Source organism: Lepisosteus platostomus, chromosome 11, assembly GCF_059453375.1.
Source record: "Lepisosteus platostomus isolate fLepPlt1 chromosome 11, fLepPlt1.hap1, whole genome shotgun sequence".
Lineage (NCBI taxonomy): Eukaryota > Metazoa > Chordata > Actinopteri > Semionotiformes > Lepisosteidae > Lepisosteus > Lepisosteus platostomus.
The window spans coordinates 31812657-31835493 of record NC_142621.1 but is presented as its reverse complement, the minus strand read 5'-3'; the positions used below and the strand labels follow the sequence as shown (position 1 = coordinate 31835493).

Below are 22837 nucleotides of genomic sequence, written 5' to 3'. Positions count from 1 at the left end.
CTGGTCAATGAAAATGGGCAGTTTCAGATTTCAGGAAATTTTCCGATGTCTAGTCAGTTCCTGTTGTCTCATGCAAGTCTTGGTTCTTGATTCTTGTCAGATGCTCATCTGGAATGAGGAATATTTTCTTTCTTATCTCTTATGATGCTGGTATTGGAACAGAGTGGTAGACTGTATCTCTCTTACTATATGGTCATCTGGACTCCCCAGTCATCAATTAAATAACATTGTGTCATAACTCTCATGGAATTTAACATTGCATTGACTTTTGAATAATGTATATCTTAGATGACATGGATTAGGTTTAAAAGATTATGTCTAGCACTTATCTGTTGCTAAAGCCAGTAAACTGACTGAAAGTAAAAATGTCTGGATTCATGCAAAACAACTACATGAAAAATTAGTGAAAAAAATGTACATTCCAACAACAGACTGTTACACTACTGTATAAAGCCCCTATCTTTTTTTTGCAGACTTGATTCCAGTACCCAAATAATTCGTGAAGATGTTTGTTTGCATGAAAATAACTGAATTCAAGGATTCCAGGTTCTTTATCCCCACAGTTTGGCAAACTCTGCTGTTTCCTGTCAGTTCCATTGACAATCAAATACAGCACAAAGAACGTAAGGTAAAGGATTCCCAGAATTTCTGTGTGAATGATGGTGAATATTGCTTGGTAACATAAATAATAATAATAATAATAATAATAATAATAATAATAATAATAATAATAATAATAATAATAATAATAATAATAAATAATCTCACTTTCAGGAGCTGAGCATAGATACAGTATAACTGGGCGGGTTTTTGAAACAGTCCCAGAAATGCTATTCTGAATGACATTTGTATTAAATGAATCTATTAATGAAATGGCAGAGAAAGTTGCAATTGTACTTTAACAGATAAAGAGCATTTTCAGCGTGGTTCAGTATAGTAGAGGCTGCTGGAGGGTCCCACAACCAGATACTGTATCTCAATGCACAGGAAAGGGTGAGCAATTAGCAAATTAGGGACTGGTCAAGAACTTACTAAAATATGAATGAAAAACCACCAGAGGTTTGAATCCCACAAGTCTTCAGAAACAAGTGTTCTCAGATCCTGTTGTGTCCACAGGAGCCCACAGGAGCTTTAAAACCACATCAAGACTGCTTCAAGTATTGAATGGTGGTGGGGGAGGGGGTATCTAGTACTACAACCCCATTTTTAACATAGCCAATCAAATTTAAATATTTCTTTAGCATGAAATTCTAAAACTCCTCCCTCTCTACAATTCTTTGATTTTTTCCCTTCAAGATCTTTGATTAAGCTGTGCTTTAAATTTCTATTATGTTGTGATTTTCCAATAATCATTTTCTTGAATTTTCCTTGAACTTTTTATTAAATGTTGTGATTAGGTCAAATGTTCAGGCAGCGCAAAAGACTGAATTCTGTTTACTTTTCATTTGTGTGATCAAGAGTCTATGAATCTGTTGAAAACACCTTCTTCCTTGTCGAAATCAGGCTTGATTGATCCTGAAAATTTAGGATGATCACAAATGGCATACAAAATTTATGCAATGAGTCCTTTTTTATTGTCTCTGGTGGCAGGTATAAACTTTTATCTATTGCATGACCCGGATTGTTTCGAGATAGGGTTCTATAAAAATAAAAGACCTCAGCAATATGGCGTCGCAACTATGGCATTGAAAAGAATGAGTCGTTTAAGGTTGCGTATCTAATTTGTTTCCGCGATATCTATGGTTGACAATTAAAAACTACTAGTCCCACAATCCTCTCGGCTCAGAGGCCTGTTTGTCTTTCAGCTGTTTGTCGCTGGAGTTTTTTTTGTTTTTTTTACTTGGGGTTTATACGGCGCAGGAAATCATTTTTTTTTGTTACCTGCTAAGCAGTAACGGCGCATATTTATCTCAAGTGGGAGCGGCTTCAGCAGATCCGAAAAATATTACATTTGACCAGATCTCTTTAGTGAATTTCCTCCTTAAAAGGGCAACGGTAAGAATGGCGGGGTGGGGTCCGCAATTGGTCTGTACAAAAAGGGAAGTAGTGTTTCTACTTGATTGTGCGAGGGCATATTTTAATGGCTGTTTTAGAACGCAGTACGTACGATTTCTGAATGAAAATATAAAAATGTAAATTTGTCAGGAAGTGTGCAACAGCATGCATTTGTACTATTATCAGATGTGTTCCAGAAAATATTTGTATTGATCCCAAATTACAAATATCGTCGTAAAGTTTCTTTCTATAGTACATCATTAATAACTGTGTAGTGCTAGAAAGTGAATAGACATCACTGTAGATGAATCTTTTAATCTTTTTGGTTTTCTCCCTCGTTTTTTCCAGTCCAGTATGTTGTCAGCATCGAGTGATTTACAGTTAGATACGCTCCCTCGCTGTCACGCCGTAGTAGAAATGTGAAACTGACCACAAGTTTGTGCGCTCCAGTCTTGTTGAAGTAAAATGCATGGATTAGCACAGGAAACACAGGCAATATGGTTAGATACTGTATGTATACTTGTACATGGAAAGCCTCCGCCGCCTTTATTGTATTTGCATAAATACAAACAATGCTTTATATGCATTGTTTGTATTTATGCAAACAATGCATATTGTTTATAAAATATGAATCGCCGTGGATTCATATTGGGGAAAAAATAGCTTAGTCTCATATACATATACCTTGACTGTTTTACAATACAATACAATGTAATACAATACAGTATTATTGCCAAGTGAGATGCTTATATATAACATAAATGTTACTAAACAAACACTGTATTAAACAAGAGCCATTGTAACACTTAACGTTACTGTCTGTTTCTAAAGGATGTCGATTTTTATACATTTTCTAGTTATATATTTAACGTGATTCTGTAATGCATATGATGCCAGACAGGATTAATTACAGCACCTCACTATATATACAGCATACACTCACACCTCACAATTACAGTAGGTAATGCTTTTTCCTCCCATACTGCGTCATCATATGCTTAGTAAAGTGCCTGTTTGAAACTGGAGCACCATGCAGCCGGGCAGATACAGTGCTGGAGACATGACAAAAGACCGTGTTCCCGCATCAACCAGTACAATGCAATGGCAGTCATATCAGTGTCTTTGGAAAACGTTTCCAAGCCTTCTGCTTTAGAACCTGCTTCGCCGATTAAACTGAGATCTGTCAGAAATCATCAGCACCAGGGCTTTAATCCAGCCAGAGGCTGATCTGTAGCTCAGACAACGTGAAGCTTTGCATGCAACAGGCCAAAAATGCAGCTTAATTACACATTTGCACTACCAATTATTTGAGCTGCACCACCATTTTTTTTTACCTGACCATCCACCTGTGGTTAGTATAAGATGTTGCAGTTATAAACCACCACAGCGCTGCACTTTATTTTTGTAAGGGTTCAGATTGGCTCTCTGGTATGCGGCCCTGTGGTGTGTAGATGAGAAGCAATACAATTATTGTGCCCTAATTAATGTGCACAGATAGGTAATTGTGACTCCTTTGGCGTATGATGCATGAATGTCCCCGCACAAAATGGCATGCACACAGATTATTAAGTCCCTCTCCCTTATGAATGCAAGCCTTCAGAAGCATCTGAGTGAGGGTCCACGCAAACTGCTGAGCGGAAATGAACTTGTTCATCTATGCTTTCTCGTTGGTGGCAGAAATGTCAGGATGTCCCCTTGTCGACCCGTTTATGTCCTCAGGCAGTGATGTCATCAACACGGGACGCGGCGCGGCGACAGAGGCGCCGTGAGCTCGACGCTCGCAGGAGTAAGTCCCGGATTCGGCTGGGATCCTGCCTGGAGGACTGGGGAGAACTGAAGGAAAAGCTGGGGTTCGGTCTGCATTCAGAGCTCGCACAGTATCTGCTGGAGAGGTACCGATGTTACCCAACACAGAGAGAATGAGACAGGCGTTCAGGTGCAATCAGAGAGACGCGCTGATGAACAGGGAGATGAGACTGTTGCAAGGGATGAGACAACACACCAGGGTCACTAAGATGGTTGCCATGGCACACAGGCCATGAGGCTTTACGCCGTGTATCGTCATACTAATGCTTACTGATGGAAGATTCAGCTCTGTCTGGTGGGTGTGAGTGAAGAAATTTCAAATATACACACACATCTCAGGTTTTGTTATACAGTATATACCTCGGTGCCATACCCTGGAATGGGTTGTCGTAACAGGATGTTTAAATAGGCCAGACTCCGGAAAGAACAGATGCAGAAATGCAGCTGTAAGGTAAGAAAAGCCGTGTTGTTTTGCAGTGTGAAAGAAACAACCCAAATGTCACAAAAACAAAACTAAAGCCTAGTTCAGTCTGAGTTCTACCTACATTTCATCACTGTTTTCCTCTATGTAAAGAGCTGGGCAATGTACCAGCTTCACTATGAGGTGTCTCTGAGCCTCTTGCCAAATCTTCCCTCAAAAATGTGTTTCAACATGGATGTTTTTTTCTCTAAAATTCTGGTTTCTTTTCTAAAATTCTCGACATTTCTCTCTCCCCCCCCCCCCCAAAAAAAAAAAAACACCCTTGCCAATCCTAAGCTTCAAGTAGACCCTTGTCTACATGTATTTTTAACAGAGTTAAGTTTAGGAGAATGCATGTATTGTATAAATATAACGTTTGTTTCAACTTTGCCGGAGAGGTGTGACATTTTTGTTGGTTGTGAATTTTATCAGCACAGACCATAGTGAGGAACATTTTTGAATTCAGAACAGATAAAAAAATAATTAAAATGGAGTGTGAAAAGTTTCGCATCCCGTATCCCCAATTATTTTGTAAAGCTGGTCATGCACTCTGCGTGAATCATCTTCATATTTTTGTCACCATCAAACTCACACCTTACATTATACTGGCAAAACTCAATTTTGTTGTGTAACCTCTTCACATTTATTGAACTTACACAACAAATTTGAGCCATGCCGTGCTCACTATTTACCTCTTGGTTGCTTCTAAACATAGCTTTCAGAGTGACATGCTCATTTAAATTATGGTATAAGATCATTGCCCTTGAAATATGTTGCATTTTTTTAAAAATGGGGTTGCACAGTTAAAATCTTTCATAGCCACAATTTAATTGGTGGTTTTATTTGACAGAAACAATTTTCTTTGTGTCACGAGCCCATGTGCCTTTTACTTTTAGTATAGTCATTGCCAGGTTTGAGGGTCCTGATGTATGAGCGGTTAGAGGCAGTTGGGTGTTGGAGGTGTGTGTGTCCCTGGGTGCTTATTTGCAGATTTAAAGGAAAGCTGCACGTTGGTGGGTTATTGTGCTGAAGGGAATGCAAAACAAAAGGGACAAATGTGAACAACTTGGATTGTCTTAGAAACAAAGGAAAACAGAAGATGAAGAAAATAATAACTGGGAACTTGGGCTAGAAAACATGAGCACTTTTTCAATCTATTTAACATTAGATTCCTTAATGGATTTGCAGGCAATACCTCTTACAGCATGTACTGACTCAAATCAGTCTACCCAGCATGCTCCAGTGGGGCACAAACTAGATTGGAGAAGGTCCCGTTTCCCAGAGATCTACTGTAGCTTTCATTTCTCTTTGTCCAGATTGACTGTCAGTGCACTAGTCAGATAGTACTGCTGTAGCAAAGACGGCTTCATCTTTCCTGCGGATATGATTATAAATGAGTAAATTGTACTGTTAAAGTGAGTGCGTCCAGGAATGTTCTCCTTGATTCCATGTCCTGCAGAAAAGGACTTGACTATATCGTACGAGTCAAGTTTCTAGCTGCTTCTGTGCTGTAGATAGATTAAATGTTTACTCCCAGGAACTTAAAACTGCTGACCCTCTCCGCTGCAGTCCCACTGATGTAGATAGGTGTGTGATCTCCTCCCTGGTCTTTTCTATAGTCCACAATCATCTGTTCAGAGAGAGGTTTTTCTCCTGGCACCATGCTGCCAGGGTTTCAACCTCCTCCCTGTATGCAGACTCTTCACCATCTGTGATCAGGCTGATGACTGTTGTATCGTCCGCAAACTTAATGATGGAGTTTGAGTTATGCCTGGTGACAGTCATGAGTAAATAAGGAGTAGAGGAAAGGGCTAAGCACACAGCCTTGGGGGGCTCCAGTGTTTAGAGTCAGGGTAGAGGATATGTTGGTGGTGAATTTGACACAAACGTGTCTTCTTTTAACCGAAAAGACGGAGTCTTTGAGTTTGTTTCACTGAATAATGCCCCCAGGGTTTCACGTCCTCGTGGTTGTGGTGTTCTGTAGGAAGCTCCCTCTAGCCCTCAGCCCAGTGGTTACATACAGTACTTCTACAGAGGCCTGTTGTTTCTTGCTAGGTGGTCACATCCAGATTTTCATTGTTTCTTTTAAACTCCATTGCTTTGCTTTTGGACCTCATATCTGAAGTATTTCTTTCTCTCCCTCAGTTATTTTTCGAACATCTGCATCAGCTGTTCAGGTAAGCATGATGTCTCTTAACTTTTACTACTGTAAAAAAAAAAAACTGTACTTATAGTGATAGACAAGGCAAATGTTTCTTGTTGTTTCTCTAAGATGGCTTAAGTTTAACATCTGGGGAAAAACTTGTCCCAATGAGAAAAGTGTAAATAATTGTGTAAATTTGATATAACCCAAAATATATCCCTGCCTCTATAGTATGTAGCAGTCTGAGAATACCTATAGTTCCCCTCAGTTAGTGAAGTAATTTCTCGGTTCTCCGCCTTGCTGAGTAGTCTGTTGTGTAGTGTGTATAGTGGTGCTCCTGGCTCAGAGTGGCTGACACTGGGGCTGCATTTCAGAGGTGAATGAAGTGAGATGAAATGCAAAGTGTAATTAATTCTTCTTGAAAGTATGATTAATGCAATGCTCCACCTGGATATCAAATACAACTGTTGCTCATTTACACAGCTTGACTGACTAATGTGAGCTGGGTAAGTACACTGGTCAGGGATGCATCACCATCTTCTCTGCTGGCGTATTGAATTCACAGTGTTTGGCAATGGGTCCAGTGTGTGTGAGTCAGTCACCTCTTGGCTGTCTGTGTGGCCTTTGCACTTTCCTTTTTTTCTAATGAGTAAGCAGGCCAAGAAGTTCAGCTGCACAATTTGATTCCTTTTACAATCAAAGGAAAGCATATTAACACTGTTTTTCTTTGCGCCTCTTTCTGTCATTAGCAGACACAGTTCAGTTATTTATCCATGACACAGAGCCTCAATCTCTTCTATGCTGCCACGTATTATCACTCTTTCGTAAAATCTCAAGACCACTGTATAAAAGTTTGTTTTGAAATAGTTCCAGTGAATCGGCACCCTCTGCCACAGCTCTGAAGTTCGTTCTGTCCTTCTTCAAAATAAGTGTCTTATGAAGAGGGCTTTGGTCTAACCTTACTGCTGACATTAGGGGTTGTGTTTGTTGACAGATGCCAAAAAATGAAAAATGCTTATCGTGTGTATGACAAAGATCTCCCTTCTTACCTCCCTGTTTTATGTTTTTATTATATTTTAGGTGCGGTCATTAAAATGGAGAGTCTCGACACATTTCTGACCTCAAAGGAGTCATTGAATCACTTAGTTACGCTCGTTCACGATCACAGTCAGCAATGCCATTTTACTCCAATTGTACAGGCTGCACACAGCAACAGTCCTAATCCACACTCTAATGTGGTGAACAAAGGGAGGAGACAGACTGGTGATTTGCTAAACACACTCAGTGCTGAAACTTTGGAGAAATGTGATGCTCAGTTGCATAAGACCATTTTTGATCATATTGATAGTGACCATCGCAAATCTCCGACAAGAGAGAGTAATGATACAATTGGACATGTCCACGGGGATTGCAGTTGCAAAGATATAGTGACCTGCAAAAAAAATGACCTCACTGATAAGTGTGGTTCTGTTGTCCCCTGCACTGATGGCGCTTATGGCACTAGTGAAGACTGTACTGAAAATACCTCTAATAATGACAGTATCTCCTGTCCTCCCATCAGCGGTACAGGTGAAGCTGCTTGCCGGAGCAGATCCAGGCTTGCTCAAGGCTCTCCTGAAATGGGAGGGGATACAGTAACGAGCGGCGGAGATGGGAGGATAAGGAGATCACTTGGCCTGAGGTGGGAGTGCAAAGGGGGCCATGTGTTTGTGTGGTGTCCCTCAGAGAGAGTCGACAGGGCAGAGAAGTCTAACTTGGGGGCGAGGGAGGGCGCAGAGAGGGTTAATTCGCAGTCGGAGACCCTTCCTGCCCTTCACAAGACGAGAGCAAAGCCGAGCAGAAGGTGTAGAAAGGATGGAGAGAGAGCCAAGGAACTCTCTACAAACAGAACCAGGAGGGATCCAAATTCGAATTCCCCAACACCCGATGCAGAACACGGGCCAGCAGAGGAGGTGACGCTTGAGCACCGAGCAGCTGAGGATGGCAACAGTGCGACAGATAAGGCAGGTAAGGAGAAAATTATGGGATTTCAGCTCCTCCAGACAAGACAGAAATGGAGGGGTTGGGGGTGGAGGTGTACGCACACAAGCTGTTCATATACATCTTGTCTACATTAAAGGAACTCATTTACACGAAGTGATAAAAGCGATAAAAGTAAAAATCTTTTCTTTCTTTATGATTACGGTGATGTACAAGACAGGATGTTGTTTTTAGATGTGAGACTGCAGTATTTTAAACTTTTCTTTTTAGACTCTGTAAGTAGTTGGGAGACAGCGGTAGAGAGTGGAAGTAACATTGTTGCAGCAGACAACACGCAGCTGGAGGACGCAAGGTCAGTTAAAGTACAGTATGTTTATTCTTTAAAACTGAGTTACTTGTTATGAAGGTGATGGGAAGGTAGCTTCCATTGTATGGAATCTCTTCCGTGAGATTAAACCCAAAATTCTACATGGGTATTTTGTGCAAGTCAGCATTTTTTTGTGCTTTTTGAAACAGTTTCATTTCATTTGGAATGGAGGCTTTTCTACTGATATCCAGTGTTTGAAAGGGCCAGTCTGGTCATAGTCAGTCTGCATGCTGTCACTACCTGACTGTGACATTGTCAGCTGACAGGCCTAGTAACTCAGGAGTTCCACGGTGGGCCAGTCACAAGCAGCATCCTTCACATGTTCTCCAACTCCATCACCACTGTGCATCCCCACACATGTCCCTCACAAATTTCAAATGATTAGGTACCCCAGCTCCCCCTACTCACACATCAGGGCACAGAATCCAAACTGCTGTCACAGGCCGGCTTCTGATGTGCTGTGGCTTCTGGCCTATCAACCAGTGTGACCACAACACCTGGGCCACGTCAAACATTAACTGTAGATCCTTCATACCACTCACAAGTAGTTCTGCAGTGGGCCTCCTCCCTAAAGGACACCTTTGGTGACCCCTTCCAACACGCCACCGGGAAAAGCAGGTGAAGAAGGAAAGGGGTGATTTGTGGTAGTAAAATTCTTAATTGATCTGATGCAGAATCTGAATAAAAAGCCATATACAAATCATGTTTCTAATTACCAAAGTAGCAGTTAAAGATATAACTGCCCCATGTGGGTGTTGTCAGTTGTTAGGTATTCAGTGAAAAGCCAGGGAAGAGCTCATACCAGAGGAACATTCTTAAAATACAGGGATTAAAAGAGCAATCTTTAAGTAGAAAGCCTGTGCAAACTTGTTTTTATGTTCTGTTAGTTGATTTTTTTAAAAGCACAGCACACTCCAACATTAATTAAAGCTGTGAAATAAAATACATTGTACTAGACGTTGTAGTTTCTTATTAGTTACACGTGTTTTTTTTATTCACAGGGAGTATACTGTATGAGAATACCTCACCAAGCCAGACATGGTAGTAGTGGGGTGGCTGTTATTTCTCCAGCGAAGAGCTGTTTTGTCTAAACCTTGCCTTTCAAGACGACCATGTTACTTTAGGTTAACTGTACATAATATTCCGACTAACCACTATGTGAGTTGAAGCAAGTGTATAATTTTAATGTTCCGTAACAGTGTTCTCTTTATCCAGCGAAGAGCAGGACTCACCTCCTGTGGATGAAGAGGCTGATATAAGTTACACTGATGACCTGACTGACAAGAACTATAGCCCTTCTTCAAAAAGGTCAGTCCCCTTATGTGTAGTTCTTTATACATGTCCCCTCCTCTTGAAATTGAGAAATATGAATTTCCTTCAAAGCACTTATGGTGTTAACGTGGTGCTAATGTGCCTTTTTGGTGCTCAGTGATGCTGCAGCTTCTTGGATGTCCACTTCCCCTGTGAGGAATGTGAGATATGGGAACACAGTTCAAACTGGAGAAGCAACCGGGGAAACCAGGAAGAGTCTGAGAGAGAAAAACAGGTGAGGGAGAGGGACTGAGGGATTAAACCAAACAACGACCATTGTTAATACAGAGACATAAGGGTCAACAGAGAGACAAAGAGGTCGATATGATAGCAGCTATATCAACCTGCAACTAACAACTAACAACGCACTGAGGCTCAGCAGGTGTGAGCTTGTCCAGTACCTGGATGGAGACCTCCTGGGAAAACTAAGGTTGCTGCTGGAAGTGATGTTAATTGGGCCTGTAGGGGGCACTCACCCTACCTGGTCTATGTGGGTCCTAATGCCCCAGCATAGTGACGGGAATACTATACTGTAAAAAGATGCTGTCCTTCGGCTCAGAAATAAAACCAAGGTCCTGGCTTTCTGTAGTCATTACAAATCCCAGGGCATTTCGTGAAAGGAGTACGGTTGTCACCCCACGATCCTGGCCAAATTTTCTATTGGCCTTTACCAATTATGGCCCCCTAGTAATCCCCATCTATAAATTGGCTTCATCAACCTGTTCTCCTCCCCACTGAGAGCTGGTGTGTGGTGAGAGTACTGGAGCATCATCCAGGTGGGGCTACACATTGGAGGTGGTGGAGGGGAGCCCCCATTACAAGTAAAGCGCTTTTAGTGGAGTATCCAGAAAAGCACTATACATGTGTAAATAATTATTTTACTGTTATTGTTGTTGTCAATACTTAGAGGTTTGATGTAAGTATAGAAAGGAAAAGGTTAATAGAGAAATAAACAGAGAGACGTGAGGTAGGAAAATGACACAGAAAGGTCATGGTAGAGAAGAATCAAGACCTATTCTCAAATATTATATTTTTGCTTTTCAGAAGGAATATAAGAAGGGGAACAGACGATGATCTTTCACAGATTGGAGCTAAAAGAATTAGGTCAGTGTCAGTGAGTAATTTCATTTCTGGGTTACTAGATATGATGTTTCCTGTAGCTTGTGTTCAAGTACTGAAGACATGCTGACTAAAAAGAAGAAGGTGACATAAGAACACAAGAAGAATTTGGTTAAGAATTTGGAAAAAATTGCAGACCGCAGATCGCCACAGGAAGATGTTGCACAAATAGGATTATGTATACATTCTTTAAGCAAAATGATATATTTTCTTACTCATGTTTGACTTTTGACATCACAGTAATATGTTAACTGTGAAAAAAGATCCCACTATCAGATATTGACCTGGTGTGTTAATGAAAAAATGAAATGTGGATATACAGTACCTACTTGACCTGATATTTGTGCTTTGAACCTGGCAACGGATTTCTAAAACCTTACTGAAAACTTTTTTTGAAAAATGAAATACCTACGTTTACACTTTGAAATCACATCCCACAGTTCACTACTGAGCATCAGTTGACAAAGTAAATCCTCCTACATGTAAAACACTTTTAGGATGAAGACATTTGATATAGACATTTGAGGAATTACTATAAATTATGAGTCCTCCCAGTGAAGAAATAAATTGTGATAATATAAAAATCTGTACATCATAATTCCATGAATATTGAACAAACCACACAAGCCTCATTCCGAGGAGACAGTATTTGCATGAAATTTGTTTGCATCAAATGTTTTTGGTATTCCTTTCAGCACATCGGCTTTTTAAATTAACAAGGCTTTACCTGTGCAAAAGACACAAAACTGCATCTGTACAAAATAATACATCCTTTTTGCTGCTCACATTTTTATTACTTTGTCTGGTTGTAATTGTGTTACAGAAAGGCAACTCAGAGGGAGATTCTACCCTGCGAATTTGATGGGTGTGGGAAAATATTCTCTACTCGTCAGTATCTCAATGTGAGTCTGAAATGAAGAGTTGGCAGCATTAGCAGGTGGTAGCAGGTACCACACAGAGCGATTAGAGGGTTTAGCTCAAATTAGTGTGAAACAGCACTGGGCCAGTCTGGCACTGTGCACTGAGAGCAGTATGATATAGAATGCATGGTGTCGCAATGATAAGGGTCATTACTTTACAGTAATAAGCAAAGCCATTAGATGTGTGTAAAGTTAAATATTTCCATATTTTCAGGTGTTTGATGGTAATGAATATAAGCCTGTCTGTCTTTTAGCATCACATGAAATACCAGCACTTTCAACAGAAGACCTTCACTTGCTCTCATCCAACGTGTGGAAAGTCTTTCAATTTCAAAAAACACCTGAAGGAGCATGAGAAGCTACACAGCAGTAAGAATCATTTGGCTTTACCTATACCAAACTACTTGATTTTAACTCAATTAAGTGACTTAAAAATGACTTAAAGTTTGTTCTGTCCTGTACCCTGTACTTCACTGTGTGAGAGATGGTTGAGCGAGGGATTTGATAGAAAGAGTATCTGGACCCCAGATTGAGTATCTTGGACCCCAGAAAACACCCCACGCATGTACTGTAAATAGTTATTTTTACATATGTTTGATTCCTGGACGGGACGGAAAATTCTAAATAGAAAACATCTGCACCTTGAGAAAAGTAGTTTTTTTGGGATGTACAAAAAATTGAACTATTGTGTAAATTTGGAAATGATTCATCATGACATAAGGGCTCTGTGGCTAAGGATCTGCGCCTGTGACTGGAAGGTTGCCGGTTCAAATCCCGCGGCCGGCAGAGGAATCCTACTCCGTTGGGCCCCTGAGCAAGGCCCTTAACCCCAACTGCTGCAGGAGCGCCGTACGATGGCAGACCCTGCGCTCTGACCCCAAGCTTCTCTCCCTGTCTGTGTGTCTGTGTCTCCATGGAGAAAAGCTGGGGTATGCGAAAAGACGAATTCCTAATGCAAGAAATTGTATAGGGCTAATAAAGAAACATTATTATAACAACATTATTATTATTAGGGTGAAAAGTTCAGAAGCAGGGATCCCAATGACAGTTCACACCCCCCCTGTCACCTAGTAAACTGTGTTAGATAAGCCAAACAGAGCTACAGAAGAATGTAAAGCGTCTGTAATTTGTCTGAGCAGATATGTATTTATAAGAACTGAGACAGGGAAGATGGGTGGAATTACTTAATCTGGTAATTGGTATATCTCTTTAGAAAAAGAACATGGCACAGGTTGCAATCAAGCGAAGGCTATTTAGTCTATTTAGTGCACTGATTTTCAGCAGGTCACATCTGGAAATGGTCTCAATCCTCAAGTGCTCCGAAGACTAAGGTGATTCTGCTCATTGGGTCAAACGTAATGCTGGCTAGAGGGTTATGTAACTGGGCACTGGGCTGAAGTGGCCTGTAACGCAGAGGCGGGGTTTCAGCACCAGAGATGTTAAGATTCTGTATGCGTGTCTGTCTTTTTTCGGAGATAAGAGGGATTACATCTGTGAATTCTGTGCCCGAGCTTTTCGAACCAGCAGCAATCTGATCATCCATCGACGGATTCACACTGGAGAAAAACCTCTGCAGTGAGTTTCATCTTGTTTTCCCATTGAAGGTCTTACGGCTGCTCCCCCTAAAGTATACCATTACTTAACTCCCTTGATTCTATGGAGTTGACATCCTTCACAGTGTTGACTTTGATGTTCTAAAACTCAGTTCCGAATAATTTACTGATATAAGATTCTAAGGGTTTTTAAGTGAGACTCAATGTAAATTATTTACAGAGTTACTGTTTGGAGAGCAGAGAGGTTATACATAATATGTTTAATGAACTGCTTATTTTACTGTAGCTCTTTTATCTCCTGTTTTACATGATTTTTTAAATCTATTGGAATAGTCAGATTCAAGTCTTTAAAACTATTAACAATAAAACTGCATCAGAAAGTAATTATTTCAGCTGGGAAACTAGGAAACAAGAATATCTCCCTTAGCACAATGTTTCAGTGCTTTAGGATTGACATATCAAATTCTTGTTTCACCTACACATCTTATTGGTTTTACAATCTTTATTAATTCTTTTCTTGAAGAGTTGGGCAGCCTAGCAAATATTTCTTACCACGTCTAAAAAATCGACTTCTGTTCTAAAAAGTATTTTAAAGTGGACAAATTTTATTGATTACAAATAAATCTTGCTGCCCTTTTAACCCAGCATTCTTCTTCTCATGCTAATGTTACGATCTAGGCAATGCAGACTTCGCGAGGAGCAACAGCATCCAAGAATCCGAAGCTTTGTGAATGTTTGTGTATTTTAGAAAGGATAGTATTGACTCATCCTGCTTGATTAGTAAGGGACAGTCCTCTGGGCATAGGACAAGGTGGAGATGGGGTGGAGGGGGTAAAAAGTGGTATTTGTGTTAGACATCCATCGGTTCAGTAATGATTGTGATGAGGAACAGCTGGGGAAAATTCTTGTAGTAGTTTTCTGTCCCGAGCTTCAGTTAATTACATCTATGTTGGCTGAATGTGGGTTTTTTTCCTACTCATCTGCAAGACGTCAAAGGCATAACGTGCCTTCCTGGACCCTTGCCTTCTCCACAGGTGCGAGGTGTGTGGTTTCACCTGCAGACAGAAGGCGTCCCTCAACTGGCACATGCGGAAACACAACGCGGAGTCCGGCTACCTGTATGCCTGTGAGATCTGTGGCAAGCGCTTCGAGAAGAGAGACAACGTCGCGGCCCACCGCAACAAGAGCCACCCGCAGTGCCCCGGCCCCGCGCCGCCGCCATCCTGCCATCCCGAGCCCCTTGCGGACGGCACCCGGGCAGGGGCACAGCCCTCCCCCTCGTAGTGCAGGGCCGCAGCCCTGAATGTATCAGCCGTTCCCAACCCTTCAGTCCCACCATCCTGATTCGGTGCCTCTGAGAAACACTGGCATCATGTTACAGCCTTGATCATGTTGGTAAAAAACCATTGCGAATCTTTCCCTCTTTGCAATAGAGAGACTGTTTCCATGGCAGTGTGAAAATAGTTCCTGACAGAGCTTTCATAGTGCTGCGAAAATACTACCAGCAAATTATCTTCAAGGTGTAAGCTGGCAGTGCCAATGACATGCAGCCAGGCACTGTGTTCTGGATTTTACACTAGATTAGGCAGCGATTTAAAGGAGATTTTCTGGAGATAGGATATAGTAGAGACAATTGGCCAGAGCAAAGTGAGATACTAGTGGGACCACAGTTTGGATCTGCTTCTTTTAATATTGGTTAAATTATTTCAAACTTGAACAAAGGTTTTTTTGTAATTTATGGTTTATGAAAATGGGCTTTTTGGAAAACATTTCTGCCAGATCTAATATGACAACGGCCCAGAGTTTACCCGCTATTGTAAATGATCTAGATTTACAAATCCCTGAGAGTTTTCCCTATTTCCATGATGTGGTTTCTTTTCATATTCATCCAGTTTGTGCTACATTATTGCAATAAGGAAAAGTAACTGGACCTGATTAAAACCAACAATATATATTTTAGAAAGTCAATACATGTGATTTAAAGTCAGTTGGGTGTTCATATACAGTATTAGCTACAGCACATGGTCTTGTCTGATGTTAGAGCTCTGTATTTTTAACACATGACCTTGAGAACAAGTTCATATCACATCTTATAATAACTGATGAATAGTTCCTAGATGAGTACAGTTCCACGTTTTCTGCAGGATTCATTCAGTTCCCTGCAATCTCCTGTTTTCAGATAATTTTTTTCTGCTGTGAAATGTCTGCTGCACAATCTCTATGTATTTGCTCATACATATTACATTAGTCATTACAGTGACTACTGAGGAGGAAGGGCCAAACCACATCACAGTTCGTGGTAGTGTGAATGTGAGTTTGCAATAACATGGTGCTTTCACAAAGTTCACGATTCTGTGCTTAATTTGAAATTTGTAAACTTTTTCTGTAATGTCAATGAATTCGTTTTGTTACTGAGATTTAATAACTTTTCCGAGAAACTGGGAGTGCAGCTCCCCTTTAAGAGGATACATACATATACAGTATTATTCTTATTTCAACCTTGCCTAATTTTATTAGGATTTGATAAAATGGTTATCTAATCCAACCCCAAATCTAACCAAACAGGTTAGAAGTGTTTTGTCAATAGTATCTTGAAGCCTAATCCTGAAATATCCCGGATGCTACATTACAAGGGAAATTCGTGGTCATGACTGAGGTGAAAGATTCCTAACGAGCACTACATGGCTGATGTTGAGAATAGCAGTGCTGGTAGACCAGTAAGTGATGATGTACCCTCTGGACCAAAATGTACAAAACAATATTGACTGGGAATACTCTGCTGTATTAGGTGCCATCCTTTAGATTAGACATCAAACTCTCTCTCTTGGTCATTAAAGAGGCACTACAGATGTGCTGTGGAGTGGAACTGCTGGCACACAATGGCTTGAATGCTTGAAGTGCACTCTTCCTATATGCAAAGCGCATGAGATGAAAAGTGCTATCAGGGTTTGAATTGAGCACCTTGGAGATTACAACGTTTGAAAGATAATGAACTAACCATCCCTATATAGAATGCACTTTTATTTAAAAGGTATCATTCTTTCCTACACTAAGGTAAAGTGTCGTATAAGCTACACGAGCTGTAACCAAAAGACCTAACGGGAAAGTGAACATTTTTCTATTGTTAAGCCATTTTTTTTCTTTTGTTTAACGCAACAAAATTTGGGAAAAATAACACAAGGTTATATGCTGCTTTGAATTTATTAACATTTTCACAATTTACAGGGAATAACTTGAGAAAGTTAAAGATAGGTCCATGAATAAATCTTATAACTTGTCAAGTGAAGTTGAAGGGGCCAGAGCCAGCAGGCGTTTAAACACATTGTTCACTGCAGCGACAGGCTATGTGTGCGTCCACAGACTCGCTCAGATCCACGCTCTTCTCCCAAATGCTGCTCTGACCACTTGATCTGCTCACATGCGAGTCTGAAACATAATCGGAAAAGGATATTTAAAAAAAAAAGTTAAAATAAGACAAGTCCATATGTTGCTTAAACTTGATCTTGAGTCCATATTTAATGCAGTTAATGTACTAATGCAGTCAAATGTATTAAGAATGAAGATGCAATTGCTGTTTCCTCAGCTGTCTTCAGCTGTGCTTTCATTTGCTCCTTGGTGGTGTACTCTGTACCACATCAAAACTACTTACAATTCTAAGGTAAAAAGTCACAGCAATGCTCCTTAAAATCTTTCAGCTGACTTGCAACTCACCAATTGGCAGGCAGTGGAAGTCGACTGTGACAGGTGTGGTTCTAATTGGAAGACATCCATGCAGACAGCGCAGCACAGGCTCCACAGAATAGCATTTAGATTCCTGTCCTTCGAGAACCACCTGCTTCTCCAGCTTCACGGACTCGTGCTTAATGGTGCATTCTGGAAAAAATTTGGTACAAAGATGATAGATGCTGTTCTCTTTTCAAACACATTTGATGCAATAAGCATCTTTTGAACCAATTTCTAGTGACATTGCTCAACAGCTCTTAACTGCTGCTATAGTCTTTCTTGGAATTGTTCTGTTCTATTCTGGCTAGAATTCTTCACCTTATAACCTTGATCTCAAAATGCAAATAGCATCTTCAAAATGTCAGTGAGGTAAGTTCATGGAATTTTATGTGCAAATGATTAGGAAGGAGACAATACTTACTGTAATCATTACCGCAGTTCGCAGCCGGAAGGACCCAGGAATGTGCAAAGCTTAGTGCATTCTCAGAAATACGGCTGTTGGGTGTCGAATATTCCTGCATAGTTTCTCCATCACTTCTTCCACAGATTCCACAAGTGTGTCCCTTCATCCAGTCAACAACTTGAATCTTGATTTTCAAAAGAGTACAATGTATTACCCATTGTTCAAGAGATGCATACTGTATATGAGTGTTTGTATTGTATGTATAGTATATATTTTTCCCACGTTACCTTCCAGTTGTCCTTTTCAAAGAAGACTTCGTGGAGGCCATAACTTGGAGCAGTGAGAGCCAATCCATCTTCCTTCATATTAATTGTTATTTTCCCTTTAAACAAAGCAATGCAACATGTCAACGTACATACAGGTAAACAACGATTTAGTAAGACGTGAAAGCCTATGAAAATACAGTCCGTGGCATCTCTTATGCCTTTTCCCTTTGAATGTCAGAAGTTCTGATGTGCTTGGACAGACCTGATTTATGTACGTATGGAAGGGTAGCCAAAGGAATTTCCACGCCATCAATTGCCAGCTGCACAGAACATTCACCCTGGTACATGTCAATGTCACTGGAGGAAGAAGGCCCAAATAAGACATTCGAAACAAGAGACTGCGTCATCGTTGGTTAAGAGTTCTAGCCCTAGATTAACACTGATCAGGGATGATTTACCATTATACAGTATGTTTTATTATAGTATGATTATACCCTTGCAAGTAAGAGTGTGCATTTTAATGTTCTGACATTTTATCACATATAAAACATCAATGAGACTAAAGTAGCTGCATTTGCACATACAGGATCTAATGCATTTATGCAGTGAAACCTCCTTTCATTTTTAAATTAATTACAATTGATTTAAAATATTATTTTATGGAATAAACCATTGCAAAATCAAAATAAGGGTATGCCTTGTGCTGGGATCTTTACTTTTTCAGCTCTTAGGCATCAAGCTGGAGAACGTTATTCTGTTAGTTAATAATTTTAATAAAAGTTAAGGGAGTTTTGTGTCCTTCCAGCCATCTAAAATTACTGCTGTACTCACACGTCAGCGAGTTTCAGATTGATACTGTTTTGCTCAGAACGTTCATCCTTCTTCAACATAACAATGAACTTGAGCTCAGGAGTGCAGTCTTGAGCCAGCACTTGGTAACAGGAAATGGGCATTTCGTTGTTGTACTTCACATCATTGAAAGTCATCACTGTTTCATTTACTCCACTGCACTCAGCTAGGAAATAAAACAATTACATCTTGATAATGTAGAAGTCAAATAAAAACACATGCAGTGCGGAGCTTTGGTTATTCATGTTGTTATAATACTCAGTTCAGCTTATTTCCATTCTCTTAATTTCAAATAAACAATAAAGAGATGTTAATCTATAATTAGACATTCTAATTTCTAAATTTAGAAGAAACTCAAAGCAACATAATGAAAAGAACAATATATAATGAACAATGTTTTAAAATGTGAACTTCTATGTGAGCATGTTTTTTTTTAATGTTCTGGTTCCATTGCATTGGTCGGATTAAATTCATCACAACATAGAGTACCAACCTGTGTTGGCTTCTGTAAACATAGCAGGGAGTCTTGAAAGCATGTTCCACCCTTCTTCTTTCACTTCTTCAAGAATGTCTGGTCCAACAGGCAAGGCAAGAGGAACATGGACTGCCCTTTTATACACTGTGAACTAAAGAATGAAGAAAGGTGCAGCATTCAGAACTATACACTCAACACACTGAGTGACACTGGCTCATTATTAAAGGCTATTGGGACAAGCTCTTGGCATGCTACTCCCATAGCTTCTAATAGCCATCTTGCTTTATTTTATCACTGAGCAGACACAGCAGCTCATCATTATGCTTGTTATAAATAGATCATTTGGACAGCTCAACACTCAAAATGTATTAAATATTAAAAGGCAATTCTAAGATTACAATGAATTAAAAATAATTAAAAGCCTACTGTCTTTGTAACATATTTTACTTTCTGTTTGAGGGTTGTCTTAATTAATTCACAATTTCTGCTGCTTTGATCTAATGAAGGCTGCAGAACGAATTTGTTCTCTGTACCACATGAAATACAGTAATTAGCCATTTAGAAAATGGAGATTTTCTCAAACTTTACTTTAGGAAATCATGCAAAATTTTAAAAAATACTAACCTTGTTGTGCGTTTCATTGTCACTACAATTGTACAGTCAATGCAATAAAAATGGAGTTGTACTGTGAAATACAGTTGTCTGCACTTCTTAATCCAACTGACATCCAGCTGTCGGGAGTGTAACACAGGAATGGCATTAAAAAAAGTCACTAGTGAAGAACGGCTTACCCTTGGCATCTTTATAACTGCATCAATGGTTCGGGAGGATGTTGCTGCAAAAATCATTTTGATTTGTTTGGATGGGTTGTTGCGCCTGTCCTCAGAGAAACCAGCCATATAGGATACACCAGGTACATAGTCAAACAGTCTGTAGGCACAAAGAGAATTGGTTTTGCAATGAAAATAAAAGCAATACAGAGTCCTATACTCTACAGGAGCAATCTTGAGCCAAGCTCGACTTCTCTTAGCCAATCACACCTACCCTACAAGCATTCTGTCAAGGGAACATTTGTGATTGCTCAGACAAAGTCTTTCATTACCTTTCTTAATACTGTATACATGTACAGTATATAGGCTGTGATGAATTCAGTTTTCATCAGCCCAGTAAAAAAAAGTTACTACGTATTTGACAAAAAATGGACAGCCTCCAAATAAGGGCTACCTGGATACTTATTATCTTTTCATAACAATAAATAACCACAACATACCCTGTATTAGTTATAATCAAGCAAATTTAGCAATATATTTGTCATTTTCAAGGTGTGTTTCAGGAATAAAGTCCTAACACAGGATTTCGGATGACTTCTAAAACAATCTATTACCTCTTTCTCTAATGCATGACGATATTATTCTTACTGTATGTGTGATGGTGTATCAGTTTATTACTGTAGACAATTATTACATTTGTTATGGAAATTCAATAAAATATTTTATAGCTAAATTTATAGCAATACCTAAATTAATAAGGCAAAAAACTATTACTGTATATTGATGTGGGATGATTTGTAAACACTGTCTACTTTTATGAATAACATTCAACTTATATTAAGTCACACATTACATTACATTACATTCTCTTTTTGGATAATGGACTGCATTTCAAGGAATAAATTGAAATTGCATGTGAATGTACAACAATACGTTATAAATGTACACACTGTAGAAGTAAATGACCTGAGGAAAATCAACAGTCACGTCCTTAAAAAAAAACAAAGATCAGGAATACATACATTTTAGAAACGTGCTTCACTATTCCAGCAATCTTTCTCCACTTGATTTTGAGCTGCACAGCAGGGTTGTGTGCTAAACGACCAGTTTCTGCCTTGACAACAGCTAAGTACTGTTGGCAGTCCTCTCCCCAGCTCATCTTGGCCTTGGGTGAAAAAAAGATAAATATGACACTATTAACTGGGAAAGGGGGGGAGATGGAAAAAATCTGACGTTGTCAGTTTGGCGTATCTTACCATGGCTTTGTGCTGGCTGAGCATCATTCCATCACCGCACATTTTCCAGTTGTCTTTCTCCTGGATCGCAGCTACGATCACCTGTGCCCTGGGCTGGGACGATGTGGGGTGATGGTAAAAGGCAACCTGGTAGCCCTGTGCCTTGCCATCAGTTCTCACCGCACGGGCAAGGATTGCCAGTACAGGTGGCATTGAATCTCCAAGGAACCGAGGCTGTACATAAGTATCAAAGACAGACGGTGTGTTATCTTCACAGATTTATATTCTTAACTGCTGCTTCCACCAAAGGCGTTTCAGGCCCCTGCTGGCATCCAATAACACTCCTAACTAGTCCCTTTTTCACTGTGTGGCCTGCAGGTAATCCATCGAGCAGCAGTGCGGTAACAGAGGTTTTCGATGTTTGTTAGCTTGAACATAAAGACGTTCCTACCTTCTTGTTGGCTGTTTCAAAGCTGGCAGCACTGCTACTGCTGCTGCTACTGCTGCTACTGCTGCTTGTTTTGCTGGAAGACTGCGGATCTCTGTATTGCTTCCTTCTGCCATGCTGTCCGAAAAAAGGGAACAAAGCCTTCACTCCTCGATCCGGACCTTTGTCTTTCATGATCACTATGGCCAGGGATGGGGTCTTGAGCTTTTATCAAAGCTTTGGAGAATTAAAACTGACGATTGTACGACTAAGGAATAACCCAATTCAAATCACTCAACAGGGCGGAAGAGTTTGACATGAGTAAAATGACACTTCACGTCAGTCTTCACAGGTCTTTTTACTATTGACATTTGGAGCTGACAGCCGTGTTTACTGGCCCACATGAGACAGGGAGCACACAGGAGCCTTCAACAGTCAGGCTGATGTTGACGTCCAGCTGATTTGATGACAAAGTGATATCTTCACTTTGTGATAGTGTGGAACATTAAATCTCTTGCCCTTCAAGTGGCCCTGAAAGTTCAGCGGACTGGTCTCTCCAGATATGTCCTAGAAGTTACCATTAGCTGTTGTGATTGGAGCTCCCCCTGGCGTGGTGATCACAACAGTGTGTCACTTGTTGGTTGGGTTCTAAATTGGTCATAGTTTCCTCATCTTGCTGTTCATTGCATCAGGAGATTACAGATTACAGAATGTGTCATCTGCAAGAGCAACACCAGTCATATGCCCAGTTCCTTAGCTCTGCTCCTTGAACTTTGTGCTTGCAAAGTGAAATGAGCCAGGCAGTGTAATGGTGCACTTGTCTGAGCATGCCTGCATGTTATAATGATCTCACAAGAAGAGGAGTCAAATGAGTCCAAGGCTGTATCATTTCACATAGAGAACAGAAAAAGAAAACTTGCCTGATGGATGTGGTGTTTCTTAAATTTGTACATCGCAGGGTTCATAATCTGTGAAAATAAATTAAATGTATTGAATTAATTAATGTATGTAAATGCATTAAATTAAATGTGTTTT

General features: G+C 40.1%; 2 protein-coding genes across 4 annotated transcripts in view; one reads left to right on the top strand and one right to left on the bottom strand.

Annotated features, from left to right (window-relative positions):
* Window positions 1–312: 312 nt before the first annotated feature.
* Window positions 313–17150, top strand: znf692 (zinc finger protein 692). Of its 3 annotated transcripts, none has more exons than XM_088599154.1 (12): window positions 313–628; window positions 3715–3887; window positions 6407–6438; window positions 7485–8411; window positions 8655–8736; window positions 9967–10059; window positions 10181–10297; window positions 11107–11166; window positions 12005–12083; window positions 12356–12470; window positions 13577–13676; window positions 14689–17150. In XM_088599154.1, the coding sequence occupies exons 1-12, from the start codon at window positions 506–508 to the stop codon at window positions 14936–14938; spliced, it is 2151 nt and encodes a 716-aa protein (XP_088455280.1). In that variant the 5' UTR covers window positions 313–505; the 3' UTR covers window positions 14939–17150. The 3 variants fall into 3 exon arrangements, with proteins under 3 accessions (XP_088455280.1, XP_088455281.1, XP_088455282.1); XM_088599155.1 differs by lacking the exon at window positions 313–628 and adding an exon at window positions 1768–1995; XM_088599156.1 differs by lacking the exon at window positions 313–628 and adding an exon at window positions 1996–2099.
* LOC148652445 (vitellogenin-like) overlaps window positions 16837–22837 on the bottom strand; it is a 22160-nt gene continuing 16159 nt past the window's right edge. The window contains exons 24-35 of the mRNA XM_088599153.1: window positions 22723–22770; window positions 21827–21940; window positions 21397–21609; window positions 21163–21305; window positions 20162–20300; window positions 19389–19521; window positions 18878–19061; window positions 18309–18403; window positions 18068–18162; window positions 17799–17964; window positions 17366–17527; window positions 16837–17080 (exon numbers count right to left, since the gene is read on the bottom strand). Coding sequence (XP_088455279.1) covers window positions 16968–17080; window positions 17366–17527; window positions 17799–17964; window positions 18068–18162; window positions 18309–18403; window positions 18878–19061; window positions 19389–19521; window positions 20162–20300; window positions 21163–21305; window positions 21397–21609; window positions 21827–21940; window positions 22723–22770 — 1605 coding nt within the window. The 3' untranslated portion in view covers window positions 16837–16967. The remainder of the gene's footprint in view (window positions 17081–17365; window positions 17528–17798; window positions 17965–18067; window positions 18163–18308; window positions 18404–18877; window positions 19062–19388; window positions 19522–20161; window positions 20301–21162; window positions 21306–21396; window positions 21610–21826; window positions 21941–22722; window positions 22771–22837) is intronic.